Source organism: Gobio gobio (genome assembly GCF_949357685.1).
Source record: "Gobio gobio genome assembly, chromosome: 11".
Classification (NCBI taxonomy): domain Eukaryota; kingdom Metazoa; phylum Chordata; class Actinopteri; order Cypriniformes; family Gobionidae; genus Gobio; species Gobio gobio.
Window position 1 is genome coordinate 42,022,669 of NC_137104.1, and position 24,238 is coordinate 42,046,906.

A 24,238-nucleotide genomic window follows, 5' to 3' on the forward strand; every position below is an offset into this window, starting at 1 on the left:
TATTTTGGATACTTTTTGACCAAAAAAAATGACAGACTGTAGCTTTAAGTTCAAATAAATCAGTTAAACTGTGTGGAAATACAGTAGGTGTCATAATTTTATTAAGTTAAACCAACAAGCTATTTTTTTGAGTGTATGCAAAATTAAAGGGATAGTTCCGCCCAAAATGAACACTTTGGCATCATTTTTACTCTCCCTCTTGTTGTTCCAAACCTGTAAGATTTTTTTTTTATTCTGTTGAACACTAAATATATTTTGAAAAATGTTATTGACCAAACAGTTGCTGGTAGTTATTGACATCCATAGTAGTTTTTCATACTATGGAAGGCAATGTTTGCCAGCTACTTGCATTGTCAGAAAAAAAGGTACATTGCTGTCACTGGGGCAGTACCCTAAGGTACAAAACCGAAAAGGTACTTATATGTACCTTTAAGGTATTAATATGTACCTTTAAGGTACTAATACGCACTCTTAAAGTACTGATATGTACCTTTTGAGGTACTAATATGTACCTTTTCACTTTTGTACCTTAGGGTACTGCCCCAGTGATAGCACTGTACCTTTTTTTCTGTATCAAATACTTTTAGTGAGACTGAGTAGAAAAGCCATATGAGTCCAACAGGTAAAAACCGATCCAATAAGCTGTTTAAGAGCACATTTTTAAACCACAATTTACTGTGTATAAATAACAAATATTAGCAAATAATCTCATTGTATTGTAATGATGAGCATTGTAAGTATGTCCTGTAAATCGATCCTTTATGGATGCAGTAAACCTACTTTAAATAGGATCCTGAGCAGAACCAGAAAATATGACCATATCACACCAGTCCTCAGGTCTTTACACTGGCTTCCAGTTACATTTAGGATCGATTTTAAAGTACTATTACTTGTATATAAATCACTAAATGACCTAGGACCTCAATACATTGCAGATATGCTGATTAAATACAAACCCAACAGATCACTCAGATCATCAGGATCAAGTCAACTAGAAAAACCAAGGGTTCACTCAAAGCAAGGAGAGTCTGCGTTTAGCTATTATGCCAGCCGTAGCTGGAACCAGCTTCCTGAACAGATCAGATGTGCTCCAACAGTAGCCACTTTCAAATCCAGACTCAAAACACATCTGTTCAGCTGTGCATTTACTGAATGAGCTGTGCAACTGTACGTCCGACTAATTGCACCTTATCTTATGCATTTACTCAATGTGCTCTGTGCTTTGTCCGAACTGCTTGCACTTTAATTATGTTTCATTTTAACCCTGTTTTATTTTTATTTTTTAATTATACTTTTATTTTTAATTATTTTTTATTTTGTTAAGGCTGTCTGGGTGGAAGAGGTTGAGAGACGGGGGAGCTTAAACAGTTATTGTGGTTCTAATCCACATAGTTATCCTCAATTTAGACCCCGACGTGATGTCTCTGATCAGGTAAGACATGAATTTGGTTTTGACTACCTGATTAGTGGCATCACTGAATAAATGTTATTGTGGTTCGAGTCCACATAGGTGCGAGGACGATCCGTTTAGATCTGCTCTGACGGATAGATCTGTATAGCCTTGGTAAGAGGAAGGACCGTGTAGATCCGCTCTGACGGTCGAACAAAGTAGAGATAGCCCTGGTGTTCCGGTCCAGGAAGATTTGTCTGTAAGGGTAATGTTTAAATGCACAGTTATCCTGACAAATATTTTTGGAGTACTCGCTCTGGTGCCAGGAAGACCCGTTTAGATCTGCTCTGACGGGTAAAACATCTAGAGAACACCCTCAAGTTAGGCCAAGAAGATTTGTCTGTAAGGGTACTGTCTAAACGCACAGTTACCTGACAAATATTTTTAAAGTAAACCTGACTCTCCATTTTCTTCCACCCCAGATTGGATTTCATCTTTATTTTTATTTCCTTTTAATTTCCTTTTAATTCCTTTTATAACTATTATACTATATATATTTTTATTTTATTCACTTATAACTATTTTAACTTCATTTCTGTGTAAAGCACTTTGAATTGCCACTGTGTATGAAATGTGCTATACAAATAAACTTGCCTTGCCTTGCCTTAAATGTAATCTTTAAATGAGTCTTTATACAATACAAGAGCTTTTCCCTGCAGTCATTTCACACTCCACCCCTGACTGGAATTGTGCTTACGTATATTTAAAAGTGAAAGTATGCCACTAATTACTTTAGTGCATGGGTATGTCTTTTATTTAGAGACAAAAGTCTAGGTCTAAGTCTCAAGGAAGATGCATCTCTGAATACTGACTGGCTCTCAAGAATGAGATGGAGGACCCTGATGAAAGCAGTAGTTTTCAAAGGTAAACTAGAATCAAATACTTTATAAATCATTTATAATAATTTACAATATACTGTGAAAGGACACATTTTGACAAAGTCTGTGTTGTGTAAAAATAACAGGAAAACCGGGTATGTACGAGAAGAAGAACCTGAAGGTAAGGAAATATAGGTGACTTATATTTGTGAAGTTTACATGTATCTAACATAATTCTGTGGTGACACAAGTGACTGAGAAATTACACACTTCAGCTTTAAGATAAAAAAAAAACATCCAGTTTATTAAAGGGATCCCATGGTGTTAAGACTTGTATGGCTTAATATAACATACATTTTGTCTCTTACTGAAATATGTAGTAGAAAACCCATGAAAGATCCACGTTATTTAAAAAAATCCATTATATATTTGGACAATGGGCGGTGCCATTTTGTTTGCGTTCTAGGTTGATGACGTAGAATGGTTGCACTCGACAATCAACTGGCACTACCCATAGATATTTTTACCACAACACACCTCAAAAAATTTTTCAGATTAAACAAAACCAATCAATTGCTTTGTAATCATGTAAATAAACTTTTTTCCAAATATTCCCCTCCGGCAGGTTACATTAGACTCACTGATGTAGGCCCACACTCTGTCCGCTTAGAGTGGGGAGATCCAGGTGTGACTGCATATGGACAACAAAAATTCAAAATTAAATGGAAAGCTTCAAGTGCAAGAGTAACTTATTCTTATACAACACATGCAAACCATTTTGAGATAAAACAACTCCAACCTGGAACAACTTATGACATCACAGTGGTGGCAATTGATGACAACTGCAAGTGTTTCTCTAAATCTGTGATTACAGGTAAACTTGTTGCTTACAATGATCATGTACATCATATTATGATAAAATACATAACCACAAATAATCAAAGACAACTCTGCCTGATGTATTTGAATAATTATAGAGATAGAATGAAGTAAATAATTAGAGAAACGTTGCATATGTGTTTGTTTTTAAACATGATTTGTGTACAGTGCTTGGGGACAAAAATCACTTCTCCTCTTATCTTGACTCCTTAATACCAAAAGTTGAAAATGTATTTGGCGGTATATTAGAACATTACAAAAAGAAGCATATGTAAATTGTACAGTAGATTGACAGCAAAAGTAAACAATGTGGTAGTTTTAACGTAATACATAAAGCAACATGATAAAAAGATGATTTGTGACATATGACAAATTATTTGTTTCTCTTCATTCTTAAAATATCTTTATGGGTGTGTTTTACCAATGTGTTCTTACACTGTAAAAAATTTAAAATCTTCCCAACTCTAAATTTTCTAGTGACTGGTCACATCTAAAGTTTTCAATTGGCCCAAGTGAAATTCTGTAAATGTAATTTTATCAATTGTGGCAACAGCCTGTTAACATGGGCTCAATTAGAAATAATATGTTGAGCCAATGGAAAAAATGTATAATCTTCCCAACTCAAAATTTTCTAGTGACTGGTCACATCTAAAATTTTCAATTGGCCAAATTGAATTTCTGTGAATTGAATTTTATCCATTGTGGCAACAGCCTGTTAAGATGGGCTCAATTAGAAATAATATGTTGAGCCAATGGAAAAATGTAATTTACCAACACTGTAAAAAATGTCAGACCTCTCCAATTAAACATTTTCTAGTGACCGATCACATCCAAATTTTTCAATTTGGCCAACTAAAAAATGTAGATGTGATCAGTCACTAGAAAATTTTGAATTGGAGAAATGTTTTACAGTGAAACTGTGTGGTTGGTCCAATTAAATATTTTAAATTGTAGTAACAATTGTTTATTTCTCACTGTCCCAAAAGACAAAAATGACTAAAAACATAAATATATTAAGCAAAATACAGAAACAGACAACAGGGTTGACATTTTATCACATTACTTTATTAACAAGTAAATTCCAACACAGGATATTTGGGTGAAAATACCTTATTTTCAATAAGGAAAAACTCTGAATACATTCAAGAATTCTTCTGCATAACAGGATGTCTTGTTGTGGTGAAGAAAACGCGGCACTGCAAGCTAAAACCCTGCAAATAAAAATAAAAACTAACATTAATGACAAAGCTCCCCTGCATCACATCTGGCAAGAGACAGAACATAAGTTTCTTCATTATATAATGAGGATGAGACGAATGAAAGGACATCAGAAAATCACGAGCTTGACGTGTTTGATATTAAAAGGCAATAACTCAAGCCCTGAAAGAGGCCGACGCCAAACGCACCGTGTTCAACAGTCGCATGCCGCACATATCTTAATTTCCTTATTACCTGTTTTAGACATATAAGACATGAGGAAAATAAAACTATTGTCTACAGGCTATACTTTTCTTTTAATTGCAGAATGTAAACTTCAGTAGTGCTTTACCTCCACCTGCATCCTCCACTAAATCCTAAAAAAACTGAATTACAGTATACATATTTGCATATATTAAGCCTAACAGTTTTTAAACATTTTCTATGTGTGAGTAGAGATTGCCCAAGTGTAAGGGAGGCCAGCTAGTAGTCGCTGTGCGAGTAAACCTCACTCCTCTGATCTCAAGAGATGCTCTACTGGCGCTAGGGGTTGCAGCCTTTAACCTCCTTGTTAGAGAGTCCGACTCACATGCTGGGGGACCTGGGTTCGAGTCCCGCTTAGAGGGGGTGGTTCAAGGGGTTACACATGCACAACACAATGTTAGGGATTGTTGCCAGGACTAAAAAAGTAAATACGGAGAGAAAAGTAAATACAGAGAAAACGTCTCGGTTACGTATGTAACCCTCGTTCCCTGAGGAGGGAACGGAGACGTACGTCAGTGACTGACGAATGGGGGTTTCGCCTAGAAGCCAATTACCTTCGAGGTGTTTAACAGCGCCCAATGGCGTGCCAATGCCATGGGCAATGCGGAATTTGCATACGTAACTCCGCCCCACCGCGTGGGTATATAAGGAAGTACGGTGCCAACATCGCATTATGTATCTGCTGCGGAGCCAAGATCTGAACTCCGCGTTCCAGCAGCACAGCTGATGTGGCTGAGGAACGTACGTCTCCGTTCCCTCCTCAGGGAACGAGGGTTACATACGTAACCGAGACGTTCCCTTTCGTTCAGTCACTCCGACGTACGTCAGTGACTGACGAATGGGGGTTCCAATATAACCGCGCCACTCAGCTGTCGTCCAGTGCCCTGCGTAAGTGTGAGATCCCGCCACTTAAGGCCGTAGGACTCCCACTTATCACAGGATTACCAAGGTACACTGGGAAGCATATCCCAGAGAGGGAATGCCAAAGATGCCTACCCGTGGGGAGGACTTAGAGAGTACACATATGACCCGCTGTGGGCTGCATATGGAAGAACTCTAGGGTACCAGCCGAAGGTGGATTTTTAACCCTAGGGGTGGCAGGGCTTGCCAAGGGAAAGACACCTGCTCACTGAGGAGGCTTACGGTGGAAATACTCGTGTGGGGGTCGCCGGAGGGAACCATGCACACGGGGCACCTGGCCGGACATGAGGGTCTGGGCTCGAGAGGGCAGACTGAACTGATGTCGGCGTCGACAGTGCTGGAGGAGCTCAGGGCTCTCGGGGAGCTCACCTGAGGAATATATCGCACGTATCCAGTCCGTGGAGTGGAGTGGCGAGCAAGCGAAGACACCTAAGCCTGGTCCATTACCGGCCCCTCGGGGGGGCGAGTACATAGTCGGACACTGGCTCCACTCGGAGATTATAGAATCTGGCGAATGTGTTGGGTGTCGCCCAGCCTGCAGCTCTGCAGATGTCTGTTAGCGAGGCGCCATGCGCTAGAGCCCAAGAGGAGGCCACACTCCGGGTGGAGTGTGCCCTCACACCAAGGGGACATGGTCTACCTTGCTGCTGGTAAGCCAAAACAATGGTGTCTACTATCCAGTGAGACAACCTCTGCTTTGAGAGAGCACTTCCCTTCCGCTCTCCACCATAACAGACAAAGAGCTGGTCTGAGGTCCTGAAACACTGCGTCCTGTCTACGTAAGCGTGGAGAGCGCGTACTGGACAGAGCAATGCCAAGGCTGGGTCTGCCTCCTCCAAAGGCAGCGCTTGCAGGTTCACTACCTGATCTCTGAAGGGAGTGGTAGGAACCTTGGGCACATATCCAGGCCGGGGTCTCAAGGTCACGTGAGAGTTAGCCGGCCCGAATTCTAGGCACGCTTCGTCAACCGAAAATGCCTGAAGGTCCCCGACCCTCTTAAGAGAGGCCAATGCGGTCAGCAGAGCCGTCTTCATCGACAGGAACTTAATATCGACCGACCGCAAAGGCTCAAAGGGAGGCCTCTGCAGAGCACTTAGGACTACTGAGAGGTCCCAAGAGGGAACGAGAGGAGAGCGAGGAGGATTCAGTCTCCTCGCCCCCCTCAGGAACCTAATGACCAGGTCGTGCTGACTTACCTTCCTGTTCTCCAAGAGATCGTGGTGGGCAGATATAGCGGCCACATAAACTTTGAGGGTGGAGGGAGACAGCCTTCGCTCCAGCCCCTCTTGGAGAAACTCAAGCACGGACCCGATCGGGCATTTCCAGGGGTCTTCTTGGCGGGAAGAGCACCAGGTGACGAAGAGGTTCCACTTCAACGCATAGAGGTGTCGTGTAGACTCTGCCCTAGCGGAAGTGATGGTGGCGGCCACCGTAGGTGGCAGGCCACTCAAACCTGCCGCGCCCCGTCCAGAAGCCACACGTGGAGCTTCCAGAGCGCTGGGCGCGGGTGCCAGAGGGTGCCCCGTCTCTGAGAGAGGAGGTCCGGTCTCAGAGGAATAGGCCAGGGAGGGGCTGTCGCAAGGAGTAGCAGTTCTGAGAACCAGGTCTGGCCGTGCCAATACGGGGCGACCAACATGACCTGCTCCTTGTCCTCCCTGATCTTGCACAGAACTCGTGCGAGAAGGCTCACTGGGGGAAACGCATATAAGCGTAGGCCCTGGGGCCAGCTGTGCGCCAGTGCATCCGTGCCGAGCGTGCCCTCGGTCAGGGAATAATACAGGCTGCAGTGGGAAGAGTCTTGGGAGGCAAACAGATCTACCTGTGCGTCGCCGAACTGTTCCCCAATCAGCTGGACCGTTTGGGGATGGAGTCTCCATTCTCCAGGAAGTGGCTGAACCCGTGAGAGCTCGTCGGCTGCACGGTTCAGGACCCCCGGGATGTGGATAGCACGAAGGGACCTCAGGTGCTTCTGACTCCATAAGACGAGATGGCGGGCGAGTTGAGACATACGGCGGGAGCGTAGACCGCCCTGGTGGTTGATGTACGCTACTGTGGCCGTGTTGTCTGTCCGGACAAGTACGTGTTGACCCCTCAGCAACGCTCGGAAGCGGTGCAGGGCGAACCGTACTGCCAGCAACTCGAGGCAATTGACATGCAGAAGGCGCTGGGGTCCTGTCCAGGAGCCCGCGGCTGCTTGTCCATTGCACATGGCACCCCAGCCCGTGGCGGAGGCATCTGTTGATACAACAACATGCCTGGAAACTCGTTCTAAGGACACTCCGGCCCGTAGAAAGCTGAGGTTCGACCACGGAGTGAGTGTCTGTAAGCAGGCCCGGGTCACTTGGACCTGGAGCGTGCCAGACCGCCATGCCCATCTCGGGACTCGATCGCGAAGCCAGTGCTGAAGCGGTCTCATATGTAGCAAACCGAGCGGCGTTACCGCGGCTACCGATGCCATATGCCCCAGGAGCCTCTGAAAATGTTTCAGTGGAACCGCACTCTTGCTCTCGATTTGACGGAGGCAAGTCAGCAGAGACTGCGCGCGCTCGCTCGTAAGCTGCGCGCACATGGCGACCGAGTCAATCTCCATACCGAGAAAAGAGATCCTCTGCACTGGGCAGAGTTTGCTCTTCTCCCAGTTGACCCGAAGACCCAGACAGGCTAAGTGGTGGAGAACCAGATCTCTGTGTTCGCAAACCTGCTCTCGAGAGTGACTCAGTATGAGCCAGTCGTCGAGGTAGTTCAGGATACGAACCCCGTGCTGCCGAAGGGGCGCAAGGGCTGCCTCGGCAATCTTCGTAAAGACGCGAGGGGACAGAGATAGCCCGAATGGGAGGACCGCGTACTGGTATGCCCGCCCCTCGAAAGCAAACCGTAGGAACGGTCTGTGTCGAGGTAAGATGGAGACATGAAAGTAGGCGTCCTTCAGGTCGATCGCTGCAAACCAATCGTCGGGACGAACGCATTCGAAAAGACGTTTCGCTGTCAACATCTTGAACGGAAACTTGTGAAGGTAACGGTTCAAGATGCGCAGGTCCAGGATTGGTCTCAACCCACCGGTCTTTTTGGGTACAATGAAGTAGGGGCTGTAGAACCCGGACTTCATCTCGGCTGGAGGGACAGGTTCGATCGCACCCTTCGCCAGTAGGGTGGCAACCTCCGCTCGCATGACAGGGGCATTGGCCCCGACCATAGTAAAGCGGACTCCCCGGAAACAGGGAGGAACCTGCGCGAACTGAATCGCGTAGCCGCGCCTGATCGTCTTCTCGACCCAGCCGGACAGCCCTGGAATCTGAAGCCAGGCTCCCAGGGACTGTACGAGCGGGGTCATTCGGACTACAGACGTACCCGATGTGGGGCAGCGATGCAGCGTTACCGACCCGGACAAGGGAGGCTGTTGGGCGTCCCGGTGTGGGGGTGCGGTTAACGGCTGCGTCCTGACAGAGGAGACCAGGGAAGGACGCGCGTTCCACTGGGGTCTGCTCTGCCAGGGGGCTGGCGACAGAGTGGGATGCGAGTGGCGGGACCCGTAGGTGGCGCGCACTGGCATCGCCAGACTCTGGGGGCTCAGGGATGGGAGTGTTAATTCTTTCTTTGACCGTAATAGGGTGCTGCTGACCCGGGGGCCAGCAGCTAAACAAAGGATTCTCCCCCGGCCCTCCACCGGGGGAAGGAGTGGTCCTGCTACCATCTCCTGGAAAGAATATCCCATCCCTGAGCCGTCCGTCTCAGGAGCGCCGCTTGGCCTGGCGTTTAGCGGGGCGCGGGGCGGCCTGAGGGGACTTGGACGCCTTCCTATGGCTTCCTCCGCGACCCGGCCCGGGTGAAGGCTGCTCCTGGGACCGGGTGGGAGGGGCGGGAGCCTTAGGAGGGCGTCCTCGGCGGCGAGCAGGCTGAGGCGACTGTGCCGGCGGCTGGGTGGAGGCAGCAGCTGGCCGCCGGGGCAGTACATGTTTGAGAGCCTCAGTCTGCTTCTGGGCGGTTGAAAACTGTTGGGCAAAGTTTTCAACCGCTCCGCCGAAGAGGCCAGCCTGGGATATGGGGGCATCGAGGAAACGTGTCCGCTCGGTGTCCCGCATATCGGCCAGGTTTAGCCACAAATGTCGCTCCTGGACCACATTTGTGGACATCACTTGACCCAGGGAGCGTGCGGTCACCTTCGTCGCCCGGAGAGCGAGGTCGGTGGCGGCACGCAGCTCATTTAAGAACCCCGGATCAACTCCACCCTCGTGCATTTCCCTGAGGATCCTGGCCTGGTAGACCTGTAGGATCGCCATGGCATGCAAAGAGGCGGCAGCCTGCCCCGCAGCTCTGTGCGATTTCGCCACCAAGGTTGATGTGAATCGACAGGCTTTGGAGGGGTGCTTAGGATCGCCACGCCAGGTCGAAGCGCTCTGAGGACACAGTTGCATCGCAACAGAACGTTCAACCTGGGGGACCCCAGTGTACCCTTTGGCCGCGGCCCCATCAAGGATGGAGAAGGCGGAGGAGACTGCAGACCGATCACGGGAAGACAACGGGGACTTCCAGGACCGGGCAATCTCCTCATGCAGCTCGGGAAAGAAAGGTATTGAGGGCGGGGACTGACGTGAGTCAGCGCGGGCCCCCAGATACCAATCATCGAGCTGCGAGCGTTCGGGACAGGGCGGAGGGTTCCACTCTATCCCTAGACTCGTGGCTGCCTGAGACAACATGGCTGTCAGCTCTGGGTCAGACTCGGGCAATGCTGGCGCGCCCGAAGGCGGCAGCACAGCCGAGTCTTCATCCTCAGAGGACTCGAGCCCACCTTGTGATGCGGTGACCGACATCGCATCATCCTCCGGAGCGCCAAACGAAATGTGCGGGGGAGCCGGAGCTGGCCCCACGATTTCAGCCTGGACACTCGCGGGTTGCGGTACGCTAGAGGGGGGTGTGGCCCGAGGCATGAGCGTCGGGGCTTTGTTCCACACCGTAACCCTCAGGTCACCCTGACCACCAGCCGAAGTACCGGCCACGGGGGGCGCGGTAGATCGGGGTGTGGTTGAGGGGACTCTCACTTCTGTACGAAGGTCTTTGAGTCTAGACCGCAGCACCGCGATGGTCATGTTCCCGCAGTGGGAACATGACTCATCCACGAACGCTGCTTGAGCATGCTGAACGCCCAAGCATACCAAGCAGAGATCGTGCCCATCGAAGGAAGTCAACGACCGGCCACACCCAGAAGTACACGGGCGAGACATCCTGAAAAGGACGTGCCACGTGTAAGCTCTTTTAGAGAGGAAGCTTCACAGAGACGCCGAAGCGCCCAGGGACCACACACCAGCTGTCAGACGGACCACTGCGCAGATCAGCAGGCAGGCAGTATGCGATCACTGGAACGTGCCGAAAAGCCTCTGGAAAGCTGCTCGTCTCGAAGGCTGACAAAGACTCAGTTGAAGGCTTGAAGGAGTGAAGAGGTACTCTTGGCTCCAAAGCAGAAACATAATGCGATGTTGGCACCGTACTTCCTTATATACCCACGCGGTGGGGCGGAGTTACATATGCAAATTCCGCATTGCCCATGGCATTGTCACGCCATTGGGCGCTGTTAAACACCTCGAAGGTAATTGGCTTCTAGGCAAAACCCCCATTCGTCAGTCACTGACGTACGTCGGAGTGACTGAACGAAAGGGAACACAGAAGTCTTAGTTAATAGTTAGCCAGTGAGAATTGGACCCAAAGCTAAATTGTGACCAAAATATAATATTTATTGTTATCACTGTAATATCATATTACAGTTTTTATTAGATAATGCAATCTCCTTAAAAGCTTTCAGAATCTTTTACTTAAATTTTTTTTTATTAACATATTTTAATGACTATTTTTTCAAACAAATACATTTCCTTTATCTAAATAAATAGAAATAGTAAAACTTTAATGAAGTGATTGTTTTGAACAAGTATTCACTTACATATTTTGCTAAACATATTACTTAGTAAAAGTATTTGTAGTTACAGTAGGGTACAGTGGGGTTAAAGGCACACCTTAAGAAAAATGTACTTTTTTTTATCCCACATACCGTTATAGTAAAAACTGTTGCTTTAATTACCTTGAACAAAACTGAAAAACATTAGCAAGCAAAATATAGTCAATAATCGATTCTCATTTGCTATATAAATCTGCAACATTTTAAAAAACATTAAATATTAGATCAAATTAGCGCAGAATAAACTTTGCATTGCTGTCCACAATCGTGTCAAGAATCAGCCAAATTTCTATGTGTATGGTCAAATTTGGTTGTTAAGAAAAGTGTTGAGATGAATTTTTGTGCCACAAAGTAGGTTTAAAATAGAATAAATTTGAATGCGCCTTTTACCCTGGTGCGTTATTTGCCCCCGCTGGTGCCTTTTACCCTGTCCTGGTGAGCCTTTTATCACCACCTCATGCCTTTATAAGATTTTTAAGCAAAACAAACCACTTTAATTACTTATTTTCCCACAAAACGTGTTGATCAATCAATGTTTAATAAAAACATATACATTTTTTTCTTCAATTGTATGCTATAGGGGGTTGCGAAAAGCGAAAAGCACATTTTCCTTGAAATGTCCATGAAATCCAAATTTAAGTTCTTTGACTTTTAGTATGAATATGCTAGTCTTAAGGTTATCTATAAGCTAGTGTGCTAGAAACAAGCTAGTGTGTTTCGATCATCAAAACAATGATCGAAACGTATGCGTTCTCACTTCCACACACTAACACTTCCATAAAGACATCACTGCACTTCTCATCAGATTTCCTGCCCCACCCCCTACACTATAAATAGACCTTGAAGCTGCAGCTGAAATCGGTCACTTGTTCACCCAGTTATTTCCTATATGATGAATGGCACATAGTGCACTATATATAATGTCATGCGAACAGCCGCAGCTCGCGCACAGTCTGCTCCGGTCCAGAGACATGATAGCATGGAGCGGATCTTAAGCGCAAGTCATCGCAGATCAGAAAATGCATCGGACCCATTTAAATTCTGCACAGAATACTGTATTTTAAAGCAATATGGAGATTATTTTGTCTGGCTATCACCAGACCAAGTTCAATTTAAGACTGAACATTTGTCTGGGGAGTCTGCTATGTATTTTCTACTGCACAAGAGGCGTGATATACGAGCATAAACTAAATGACTCTGTACGCAATTGGATAGTCCTTCAACCAATCAGACCACAAGAGGCGTGATAAATGAGCATAATTCAAATGACTCTGTATGCAATTGGATAGTCCTTCAACCAAACAGACCACAAGATGCATGATATAAACGGACAACGACCCATCGCTTCTCTATCCGTCATCGTGTTAAACCCGCCAATAGCGCGCCAGGTGGATAAGCCAGTCTGTTATTGGTTCCCGCAAAAGTGTAACAGAAGCAGTAGAAATGAATGTACAGGTTTCCAGAATGAATTCCAGGGCGAAATCAAATCGCCGGCAGATCAGGCTGGGTTTACCCAGTCTAGAGATTATTAAGATTATAAGGAGAAACGGTTAGACAGACTCTGCATCAGAAACAACACCGACAAGAAGATATAACACAAGATATCTTCACTGCTTTGCTTTAGTAACAGTTTCATATTAAATCTAAAAGGAGAATCTATTACACTGTGGCTGTCATAAGGTGTGCCTTTAGCCATGTTGTACTCAAAACAAAACAGTACTTATTCACAAATAATCATAGAAAACAACCACAAAAAACATAGACAATAGCCAACAAACCCAAAAGGCAAACTGGGCTACAAATGCAGGGAACAAAACAAAGGAAACTAAATGTGACACAGGTGGAAATGATAAGTAACCATGGTAACAAACAATACATAATCAGAAACCAGGGAAACAGAGCTGGGAAACAGGAATTAAAAACAAAGGAACAGAATGTCAAAATACGATTAAACAGAACATAACTGTGACATACTAGCATTTAATGTTTGTGAAAAGATTTTTGAAACCCCCAAATTGTCAACTTGTATCATGAGTTTACTCATTTTTCCCCTAAAGCAATACCAGCTCCTGAAAATGTTGAATATGTCTCAGAGGATCCAACATCTATATCATTAAGTTGGACATCACCTCAGAACATGGATCCCAGTCATTACAATTTCCAAGTGATAATGTATAAAAATGATGAAGAAACACTATCAGTGGATGTGGAATCAAATGAAAATACCATTTTAATGGAAGGCCTTTCTCCTGCCACTGAATATAAAGCCACAATAAACACAATACTGGATGATGACAAACAGAGTGAACCAGCCGTTTTAATCGTCCACACAAGTAAGTGATTAGGAGCCTGCCCTTTTACAGCCAATGCGTTTCATAATATTCAGTCAATGCTCAAATTAAAATTTGATGCACAAAACAATATGGTATTTTTTAACCCTCAACAGAGCCACTCCCACCAGAAAACCTGGAAATCAAAAATGGTGCAACTTCCGTTTATCTGAAATGGACTGATCCCATGATTGATGACAAGAACAGTTTCAGGGTGATCTGCAGTAATGAAGCCAATACAATAGAGTCGTTTCGAACAAAGAAGAGAGAAGCAAATGTATTAAGTTTACAACCAGGAACTGAATATTCCTTCTCTGTCTGCACTGTAATTGAATCAGAAGGCAAAAAACTTGAGAGCACTCCTGTTAAAATCACACAACGCACAAGTGAGTTATTATTATTATTTTTTAATTATTATTATTACTTTAAACCCTGCTGAAAACACCAGCTCAGGTCTTTCCAATCTGATCCAGGTTGGTTTGGTTCTTACTTAGCTCCAAACATGGTGCTAACATCACAATGCAGAAATGCATTGATACAATTTCTACCTTGAACACAATGTAAAAGGAATGTAAATTGGAAGTCTTGCTGATTAAACTAGGTAATTAGATAATGAGATATTCCAAATATTTTTTTATGTTCTTCAGAAGAAAAAAGTCATATAGGTTAACGACATGAATACACATGGGTGATCACTTTAGTAAGTAAGCTGGTCTTTTCAGCAGAGAAAGAGCAATTTGCTCGATGGTGTTTTAAGCCCCCAACGTAGTCTTCAAGGCAGCGCTGCATGGAAGGCCCTCCCCGCCCCCTACAGTTTCAGCCAATCACAGCACTGGCGCTCAAATTGAACTGAGCGCCAACGAGCGCTCTTCACTCCACGCAAGTTGGTAAGGTAAGTTGCACAGAGCAATATTATAAGATCTGAATTTATAATGAAATGTTATATTTAAAAAAAAAATTACTATGCTTTGAAATATAGCCAACGCTAGCTGCAAGGGATTTCTTTGCTGAACAGACAGCTCAGCTATCTAGCTAAATGCAAACAGATTGCAATGGTAGATTTTAGCTAACTGTTTTTAACCAAGGTTAGCTCAAATGCAGTCAACCTGTTCAAATAGCTGGCAGTGGTGAACATTCAATTTCATTTGGCAAGTAGCCTACTACTTACTTATCCTTGCAGGACCGAGTTTACTTAGTAATGGCTCAGCAGTTAGCGCTAGCTATCTTCCAGGCAGCCAGTTCATTTTTTGGGTGGTCATAAGACTGAGTAGTGCTATGTAGTTAGGGGGCAGTCTATGTCTCCCAGTCTGCTTATACATGTCACATGTCTGTCTTGTCCTGTGTAGCACATGGTGTTTTGGTTTATTTCTGTCCTGTGTGCGCCTGTCATCTGTCTTGACCCCACTCCTCGTTATCTGATTATTAGTTAATTTGCTCCACCTGTTGTCCCTTGTTACCTGCCTTGTTTGTCTGCTATTTAGTCTCCTTCCATTTTCAGTCCTGTGCGGTTATGTTGTCTATGTTACGTGTGGAGGTATTCTGGTTCCTGATTCTTGTCCCTGATCTCGGTCCCTGGTTTGTCTCTGTTTGATGTTTGATTTTTACCCCATAGTGGGTTTTTGTTTTGTGTTTATGTTTCTTTGGTTAATAAAATTCATGTTCACCTGCATTTGAGTCCTCACCCCTTTTTTCACCATAGCGTTCGTGACAGAACATAACCGCCAGTAGAGGACTCAGCAGTTGTTTTTTGCCCTTTTTTCTGTTTCTCTCCATGGAACCTGTCACCCACCTAGAGGCTATGTGGTATGTGAACTCCCGTTATCTACGTCAGCAGGGAGCTGATGTGAGAAGGTTTGCTCGGGTCTTCCTCATTGAGATCGATCACTTGGACCTTAGTGAGGCAGAGACCAAGGAGGTTTTTAATCTTTGTCTGGACATGCCCCTCACTCCGGAGGAGATGGGGAGGATGGGGGTTTTTGGCTTCTGGGAGTTCATAGACTATCTTGACCCCAGCCCTCCAATGACCATTGTCCCAGTTCCGGTGGTCCCTGTTCCGCTGGTCCCTGTTCCGCTGGTCCCTGTTCCACTGGTCCCTGTTCCGGTGGTCCCTGTTCCGGTGGTCCCTGTTTCGGTGGTCCCAAAACGGAGGAGGAGGAGGAGAAAGGCTCCCTCCATGCCTGTTCCAGTGGTCCCAGTTCCGGTGGATCGTGGTCCGGTGGATCGTGGTCCGGTGGTCCCAGGTCCGGTGGGTCATGTTCCGGTGGTCCCAGGTCCGGTGGATCGTGGTCCGGTGGACCTTATTCCGGTGGTCCGTGTTTCGGTGCTCCATGTTCCGGTGGTCCCTGTTCCGAAACGGAGGAGGAAGGCTGTTCTGGTGGTCCGTGTTCCACCCACGCCGACCCGGCGCCCTGCTCTGTCTGCGCCGCCCAGACACCCTGCTCTGCCCGCGCCGACCCGACGCCCTGCTCTGCCCGCTCCGACCCGGCACCCTGCTCTGCCCGCTCCGACCCGGCGCCCTGCTCTGCCCGCTCCGACCCGGCGCCCTGCTCTGCCCTCTCCGACCCGGCGCCCTGCTCTGCCCTCTCCGACCCGGCGCCTTGCTCTGCCCTCTCCGACCCGGCGCCCTGCTCTGCCCGCTCCGACCCGGCGCCCTGCTCTGCCCGTGCCGACCCGGCGTCCTGCTCTGTCCGAGCCGCCCAGGCGCCCTGCTCTGCCCGAGCCCCCCCGGCCACCTGAACTCTGCGGGCCGTCTCCCCGGCCGCCTGAACTCTGCGGGCCGCCTGAACTCTGCGGGCCGCCTCCCCGGCCGCCTGAACTGTGCGGGCCGTCTCCCCGGCCGCCTGAACTCTGCGGGCCGCCTGAACTCTGCGGGCCGCCTGAACTCTGCGGGCCGCCTGAACTCTGCGGGCCGCCTGAACTCTGCGGGCCGCCTCCCCGGCCGCCTGAACTCTGCGGGCCGTCTCCCCGGCCGCCTGAACTCTGCGGGCCGCCTGAACTCTGCGGGCCGCCTGAACTCTGCGGGCCGCCTGAACTCTGCGGGCCGCCTCCCCGGCCGCCTGAACTCTGCGGGCCGCCTGAACTCTGCGGGCCGCCTGAACTCTGCGGGCCGCCTGAACTCTGCGGGCCGCCTCCCCGGCCGCCTGAACTCTGCGGGCCGTCTCCCCGGCCGCCTGAACTCTGCGGGCCGCCTGAACTCTGCGGGCCGCCTGAACTCTGCGGGCCGCCTGAACTCTGCGGGCCGCCTGAACTCTGCGGGCCGCCTGAACTCTGCGGGCCGCCTCCCCGGCCGCCTGAACTCTGCGGGCCGCCTGAACTCTGCGGGCCGCCTCCCCGGCCGCCTGAACCCTGTGGGCCGCCTCCCCGGCCGCCTGAACCCTGTGGGCCGTCTCCCCGGCCGCCTGAACTCTGCGGCCCGTCTCCCCGGCCGCCTGAACCCTGCGGGCCGCCTCCCCGGCCGCCTGAAATCTGCGGGCCGCCTGAACCCTGTGGGCCGCCTCCCCGGCCGCCTGAACCCTGTGGGCCGCCTCCCCGGCCGCCTGAACTCTGCGGGCCGCCTGAACTCTGCGGGCCGCCTCCCAGGCCGCCTGAACGCTGCAGGCCGCCTCCCCGGCCGCCTGAACTCTGCGGGCCGCCTCCCCGGCCGCCTGAACGCTGCGGCCCGCCTCCCCGGCCGCCTGAACTCTGTGGGCCGCCTCCCCGGCCGCCTGAACTCTGTGGGCCGCCTCCCCGGCCGCCTGAACTCTGCGGGCCGGCCGTCTGTCCCTCCCGTCCCGCCCTGGTCTGTCCCTCTTTGGGTTCTGATGGAGCGTCTGGAAGCCGCTCCTTGGAGAGGGGGTAGTGTCACATGTCTGTCTTGTCCTGTGTAGCACATGGTGTTTTGGTTTATTTCTGTCCTGTGTGCGCCTGTCATCTGTCTTGACCCCACTCCTCGTTATCTGATTATTAGTTAATTTGCTCCACCTGTTGTCCCTTGTTACCTGCCTTGTTTGTCTGCTATTTAGTCTCCTTCCATTTTCAGTCCTGTGCGGTTATGTTGTCTATGTTACGTGTGGAGGTATTCTGGTTCCTGATTCTTGTCCCTGATCTCGGTCCCTGGTTTGTCTCTGTTTGATGTTTGATTTTTACCCCATAGTGGGTTTTTGTTTTGTGTTTATGTTTCTTTGGTTAATAAAATTCATGTTCACCTGCATTTGAGTCCTCACCCCTTTTTTCACCATAGCGTTCGTGACAATACAGCTACAAGACAACCTAGTTTTAAGTGAGCTGGCCAAAGGCATGGTTGAGTGGGTGTCTTTACAAAACTCCTTTTGGCATCCAGTTGTTGCTAAATAAGTTTTAAGACATGCTTGGACAGCTCTTGTAATACTTGGTAGCTCAAAGGCAGCAGTTTGTTGTTAGATAACTGGAAGGCATCCAGGGTAATACTGGCTTACTCCGAGGCAGCCTGTTGAAATTTAGATAACTCCAAGGCAGCGGAGGTGATGTTTTAACACTGGGTAACTCAAAGGGTGCCATTTATTGCTAGATAAATGGAAGGCATCCAGGATAGAGCTAGGCACAGGCCGACTGACTTCTAAGCAGCTTTGTAATACTGGCTTACTCTGAGGCAGTCTTTTGAAATTTAGATAACTCCAAGGCAGCTGAGGTGATGTTTTAACACTGGGTAACTCAAAGGCAGCCATTTATTTCTAGATAACTGGAAGGCATCCAGGATAGAGCTAGGCACAGACATACTGACTTCTAAGCAGCTTTGTAATACTGGCATACTCTGAGGCAGCCTTTTGAAATTTAGATAACTCCAAGGCAGCTGAGGTGATGTTTTAACACTGGGTAACTCAAAGGGAGCCATTTATTGCTAGATAACTGGAAGGCATCCAGGGTAATACTGGCTTACTCTGAGGCTGCCTGTTAAAATTTAGATAGCTCCAAGGCAGCTGAGGTGATGTTTTAACACTGGGTAACTCAAAGGGAGCCATTTATTGCTAGATAACTGGAAGGCATCCAGGGTAATACTGGCTTACTCCGAGGCAGCCTGTTGAAATTTAGATATCTCCAAGGCAGCTGAGGTGATGTTTTAACACTGGGTAACTCAAAGGGAGCCGTTTATTGCTAGATAACTGGAAGGCATCCAGGGTAATACTGGCTTACTCTGAGGCTGCCTGTTAAAATTTAGATAGCTCCAAGGCAGCTGAGGTGATGTTTTAACACTGGGTAACTCAAAGGCTGCCATTTATTGCTAGATAACTGGAAAGCATCCAGGGTAATACTGGCTTACTCTGAGGCTGCCTGTTAAAATTTAGATAACTCCAAGGCAGCAGAGGTGATGTTTTAACACTGGGTAACTCAAAGGGAGCCGTTTATTGCTAGATAACTGAAAGGCATCCAGGGTAATACTGGCTTACTCCAAGGCTGCCTGTTAAAATTTAGATAACTCCAAGGCAGCAGAGGTGATGTTTTAACACTGGGTAACTCAAAGGGAGCCGTTTATTGCTAGATAACTGAAAGGCATCCAGGGTAATACTGGCTTACTCTGAGGCAGCCTGTTGAAATTTAGATAACTCCAAGGCAGCTGAGGTGATGTTTTAATACTAGGTAACTCAAAGGGAGCCATTTATTGCTAGATAAATGGAAGGCATCCAGGGTAATACTGGCTTACTCCGAGGCAGCTTGTTGAAATTTAGATAACTCCAAGGCAGCTGAGGTGATGTTTTAACACTGGGTAACTCAAAGGCAGCCGTTTATTGCTAGATAACTGGAAGGCATCCAGGGTAATACTGGCTTACTCTGAGGCAGCCTTTTGAAATTTAAATAACTCCAAGGCAGCTGAGGTGATGTTTTAACACTGGGTAACTCAAAGGCTGCCATTTATTGCTAGATAACTGGAAGGCATCCAGGATAGAACTAGGCACAGGCCGACTGACTTCTAAGCAGCTTTGTAATACTGGCTTGCTCTGAGGCAGCCTTTTGAAATGTAGGTAACTCCGAGGCAGCTGAGGTGATGTTTTAACACTGGGTAACTCAAAGGGAGCCATTTATTGCTAGATAACTGGAAGGCATCCAGGGTAATACTGGCTTACTCTGAGGCAGCCTGTTGAAATGTAGGTAACTCCAAGGCAGCTGAAGTTATGTTTTAACACTGGGTAACTCAAAGGGTGCCATTTATTGCTAAATAACTGGAAGGCATCCAGGATAGAGCTAGGCACAGACAGACTGACTGTGCTGGTTGCCTATGAGGCAGGGTGTTGAATAGTAGATGTATTTTGCTAAGTAACTCTAATCCAGTTATTAGATAACTGGGAGGCATGTAGACACACAAACTGACTTCTGCTGCTTTCTAAAACTAGCTTCATCCACTTGTTAATTTTAGATAACTGCAAGGAATTTTAAATAATTGTCTTCCATTGACATAACTGGGAGGTAGCTACATCATTTGAATGATTTTATATTTAACTGTATACCCTGCTTAACCTACTGTGTTGTCTCTCTTTTTATGTAGGTCTCTTTTTTGGAAAAGATGCCTGTGTTCACACGAGGTAAGGGTAAACCTGAATACATTTTAGGGTCATTCTAAATTGCACTATAAATTTACCATTTGTAAAGTCCCATTGTGTTTATGGGGAGAAAATGTACACCCATTTTTTCATGATGCATTATTCTTCAGTATTTGCATACCATAAATGTCTATTAATTTTCCCTTACATTTAATGACTGAAATGTACTAAACCATACCTTGTAATGTCCTTCAGCAAAAGCAAGGAACAGCAAGATTCAAATGGTAGTAAGTAAGCAATTCTGCTTATTAATGCAAACAGCTCGCTCACGGGGTAAGGGGCGTGTTCTTCTTCAACTTTTAGATTTTTCATTGATGGAAACACTGTAAATTAATCTAACTCACTATTTTACAATTCATTCTCTCACTCATCGTTTAATTCATCCATTCATCTATCATTTTTGTCCATCCATCTATCCATACTTTTACAAATTTTTTATCAACTCCTACCCCTACCAGCAGCCATATCACCCTGTAGACCAAGACTGGTTTCCCACTGAAGCTAAGCAGGGCTGAGCCTGGTCAGTACCAACTGGGAAAACTAGGTAGCTGCTGGTAGAGGTGTTAGTGAGGCCAGCAGGGGGTGCTCACCCTGTGGTCTGTGTGGGTCCTAACCCCCCATTATAGTGATTGGGACAAAATACTGTAACAAGCACCGTCTTTCGGATGAGACGTTAAACCGAGGTCCTGACTCTCTGTGTTCGCTAAAAATCCCAGGTTGTCCTTCGGGAAAAAAAAGAGTAGGGGTGTAACTGGACTAATTGGCCTCTGTCCATCATGGCCTCCTAATCATCACCCTCTCCTGATTGGCTTAATCACTCTGTCTCCTCTCCACCAATCGGCTGGTGTGTGGTGAGCGTTCTGGCGCAATATGGCTGCCGTTGCATCATCCAGGTGGATGCTGCACATTGGTGGTGGTTGAGGAGATTCCCCCCTTCTAAATGTAAAGCACTTTGAGGACCCAGAAAAAGCACAATATAAATGTAACAAATTATTAATTATTAGTATTATTATTAACTAGTCACTTCCAGCTATTCATCTTTTGTTTCTTTTTTTCTTTTTTTTTTCTTTCAAGGGCCTGCAAAACGGTCTAGAATCCAAATATTTCATAGATCGCCTCTGGTTACCAGCCCACTGGGCCTCCAAGGACAGCCCCCTGTCTCCAAGGACACCCCAGGACCATCTGGTCACCTGCTCCAAGACCACTGTGATGATCCCCAGGTTGCACAAGACCCCGAACCAGAACCTCAGGACGGTCAAGACCCCAAACCAGATCCCCAGGTTGCACAAGACCCCGAACCAGATCCCCAGGACGCACAAGACCCCAAACCAGAACCCCAGGATGCACAAAACCCTGAACCAAAACCCCAGGGTGCACAAGACCCTGAACCAGATCCCCAGGGAGCACAAGACCCCGAACCAGATCCCCAGGTTGCACAAGACCCCGAATCAGATCCCCAGGGCGCACAAGACCCTGAACCAGATCCCCAGGTTGCACAAGACCCTGAAGACCCCCAGGACCCCGAGGACACCCAGGCTTTTCGATGTGTGCCAAGCCTCCTAAAGGTGTGCTCTGGTCACCGTGCACACAGGTAAGAGTTATGTTTTAGAGATAAACATTTAGGCTTAATATGTTTCTTCTTAGGAGCAGATATTTTTTTTAATCACATCTTGTTTCATAACAACAAAATAGCATCTAGCATCTGTCTGGTATGATGATGACAGGAAAGTTAATAGGGTTAAAGTTAACTATGGCACAGACAAATGGAGCTTGATAGAAACAACACATACCGTTCTGGGCTTTCATAGGAAAATTAGAATGTCTGTAATTTTCTAGAACAGCCCGACAATGATTGCCAATCACAAGTTTGCAACAGCATCTATCATTTTCATTTCTTAGATTTACTCATCTCTCAATGGCCTGTTTTTTAATATGTCTGACAAAGGTACCCTGTATCTGTGGAGGAGGTGAAGAGGAGGACTGCTCCTCCAGAGATGATGTCCGTCAATACACTGACATCACTCCTCAGAATTAAAAAAAATGAAAAAAGGAACCTGAAGGAGGAGCTGGAGAAGGTGGGAGTGGTCCCGGGACCTGTCACCCAGGTGACATCATTGTGCACCAGACTTACAGAGGGTACAGTTCAATTATTAACAGTTTAACATTAAATTTGGTTGCAAAGTTGGTTATGTTCCTATGAAGTTGGAAATTAATGCACTTTGACACAACAGTGTATCGAAGGCTGTGTTCATTCTATTCACATTTATTTTCTGTTTTACGTTTTTTTTAATCAAGGGGAAGCAAAGGACCTTTGCCAGTCGGTCGGTGTTCTTGCAGCCAAGGGCATTAACTTTGAGGCAGTGACCATGCCGATGGCCACTGACCCAATTGTGGCAATTGGGAAAGCGACAGAGTTAAAGTAAGCAGTTGCACAATATATATATATATATATATATATATATATATATATATATATATATATATATATATATATATATATATATATATATATATATATATATATATATTACTTTATACATCTGTGTGCTCAGACAGGGATACTACAATTTTATTTGCAGGGCTTAAAGGCACTGTGCCTGAATTCAAGTGTGGGCCAGTATGCTCAACATTTCATAGATAGTATAAAGTCATATATAATGACATTTTGATTAATTATTTCAGAATTATTTCTTGCTTTAAGCTCTGTCAGTCTTGTAATGTAATGTCAATTACAATAGGTTAGAAGCTTCACTATGTTGATATAAATGCACAGATAAAGCTATATACTGAGAAAATGTAATGTCTCTCTCCAGATACCAGTTGCAAAATTTGGCTCGGGAGGTCCAGAGGAATGGCCAGGACTTCCACAACTTGAGCCATGGTCTGGGGCCAGGAATGATTGATGTTGTGGTGGAGATTTTGTCAAAATGCATAGATGACAACATAAAAAAAATGCAGTCATAATCCCCCCCTCCCGCCTCCACATTTTTGCACAATTTGATACATTTTTGCACATTTTCAGTTATTCTTTTATGTAAGATTAATGGTTTTATAAAGAGTTATTGACATCTTCAGTCAGTGTGTGTGTGTTTTTCATTTATCCTTTAACTAGGGCAGTTCGTATCAACACACTAGCCTCGGACACCAATGAGCCCTGGCCAAACAAGATCCACCGCAGGAACTTTCCCCCGGAACTAGGAACTTTGGGGTGGAACTCGGTGTGTTTTGACCGCAGGAACCAGGGTCTAAATGAAGTTCCGGGTAAATATTTCCCCCTCCAAATGGCCCTGCTTGCGAGGTGGTACTTTTTAAAAGTTCGGGAACTTTCGGGGGTGGGACTTGGGCGCTTAACATGATGATTGGTTGAGCTGTCGCAGCATTTTTTTTTTTCTTTTGCGAGGTGGGTTCTGCGTTCAGTAAATATTTTTTTTGCAACAATGGAGTTCAACCAAGAATTCGACCGATGGACCGACGACGAGGTTCAGGCTTTATTGAGCATATATGCGGAGGATGCTGTATAAAAAAAACACCAAACAAAAAACAGGAGACATATATGAGCTATGAAAGATCATAATTTTTTATGGGTTCAAGCACATTACAAGACAAGCTCATATTTCAAAGGAAACTGAATGAAGGTAACTTGTCCCTCATGTCTTTGGGATCTCAAGTAAAACATATTACAAATATGCAATAAAAGCATCTGTTAAGAAATTTGAACACAAACAAACAAAAACAACAATAATATAAACATAAACATATTCCCCACCCTTAACCCTAATCCCCCTATGTATCTCCACTCTGAGCAGAGTTCAGAGCTTGCGACCCCTTTTTCTTTTTGTACCTTTAGGCTTAAAAGCCCTGTCCTTATTTACAGTGTGGATTTC

The 24,238-nt window shown here is 46.5% G+C and overlaps 1 protein-coding gene across 1 annotated transcript in view; it reads left to right on the plus strand.

Moving 5' to 3' along the window:
• Nucleotides 1-1,418: 1,418 nt before the first annotated feature.
• Nucleotides 1,419-24,238, plus strand: part of LOC307133475 (interferon-induced very large GTPase 1) — a gene marked incomplete at both ends in the record, with an annotated part of 35,104 nt that continues 12,284 nt past the window's right edge. Inside the window, 5 exons of the mRNA XM_079828557.1 lie at nucleotides 1,419-1,432; nucleotides 2,415-2,449; nucleotides 2,894-3,142; nucleotides 13,531-13,806; nucleotides 13,920-14,189. Coding sequence (XP_079684683.1) covers nucleotides 1,419-1,432; nucleotides 2,415-2,449; nucleotides 2,894-3,142; nucleotides 13,531-13,806; nucleotides 13,920-14,189 — 844 coding nt within the window. The remainder of the gene's footprint in view (nucleotides 1,433-2,414; nucleotides 2,450-2,893; nucleotides 3,143-13,530; nucleotides 13,807-13,919; nucleotides 14,190-24,238) is intronic.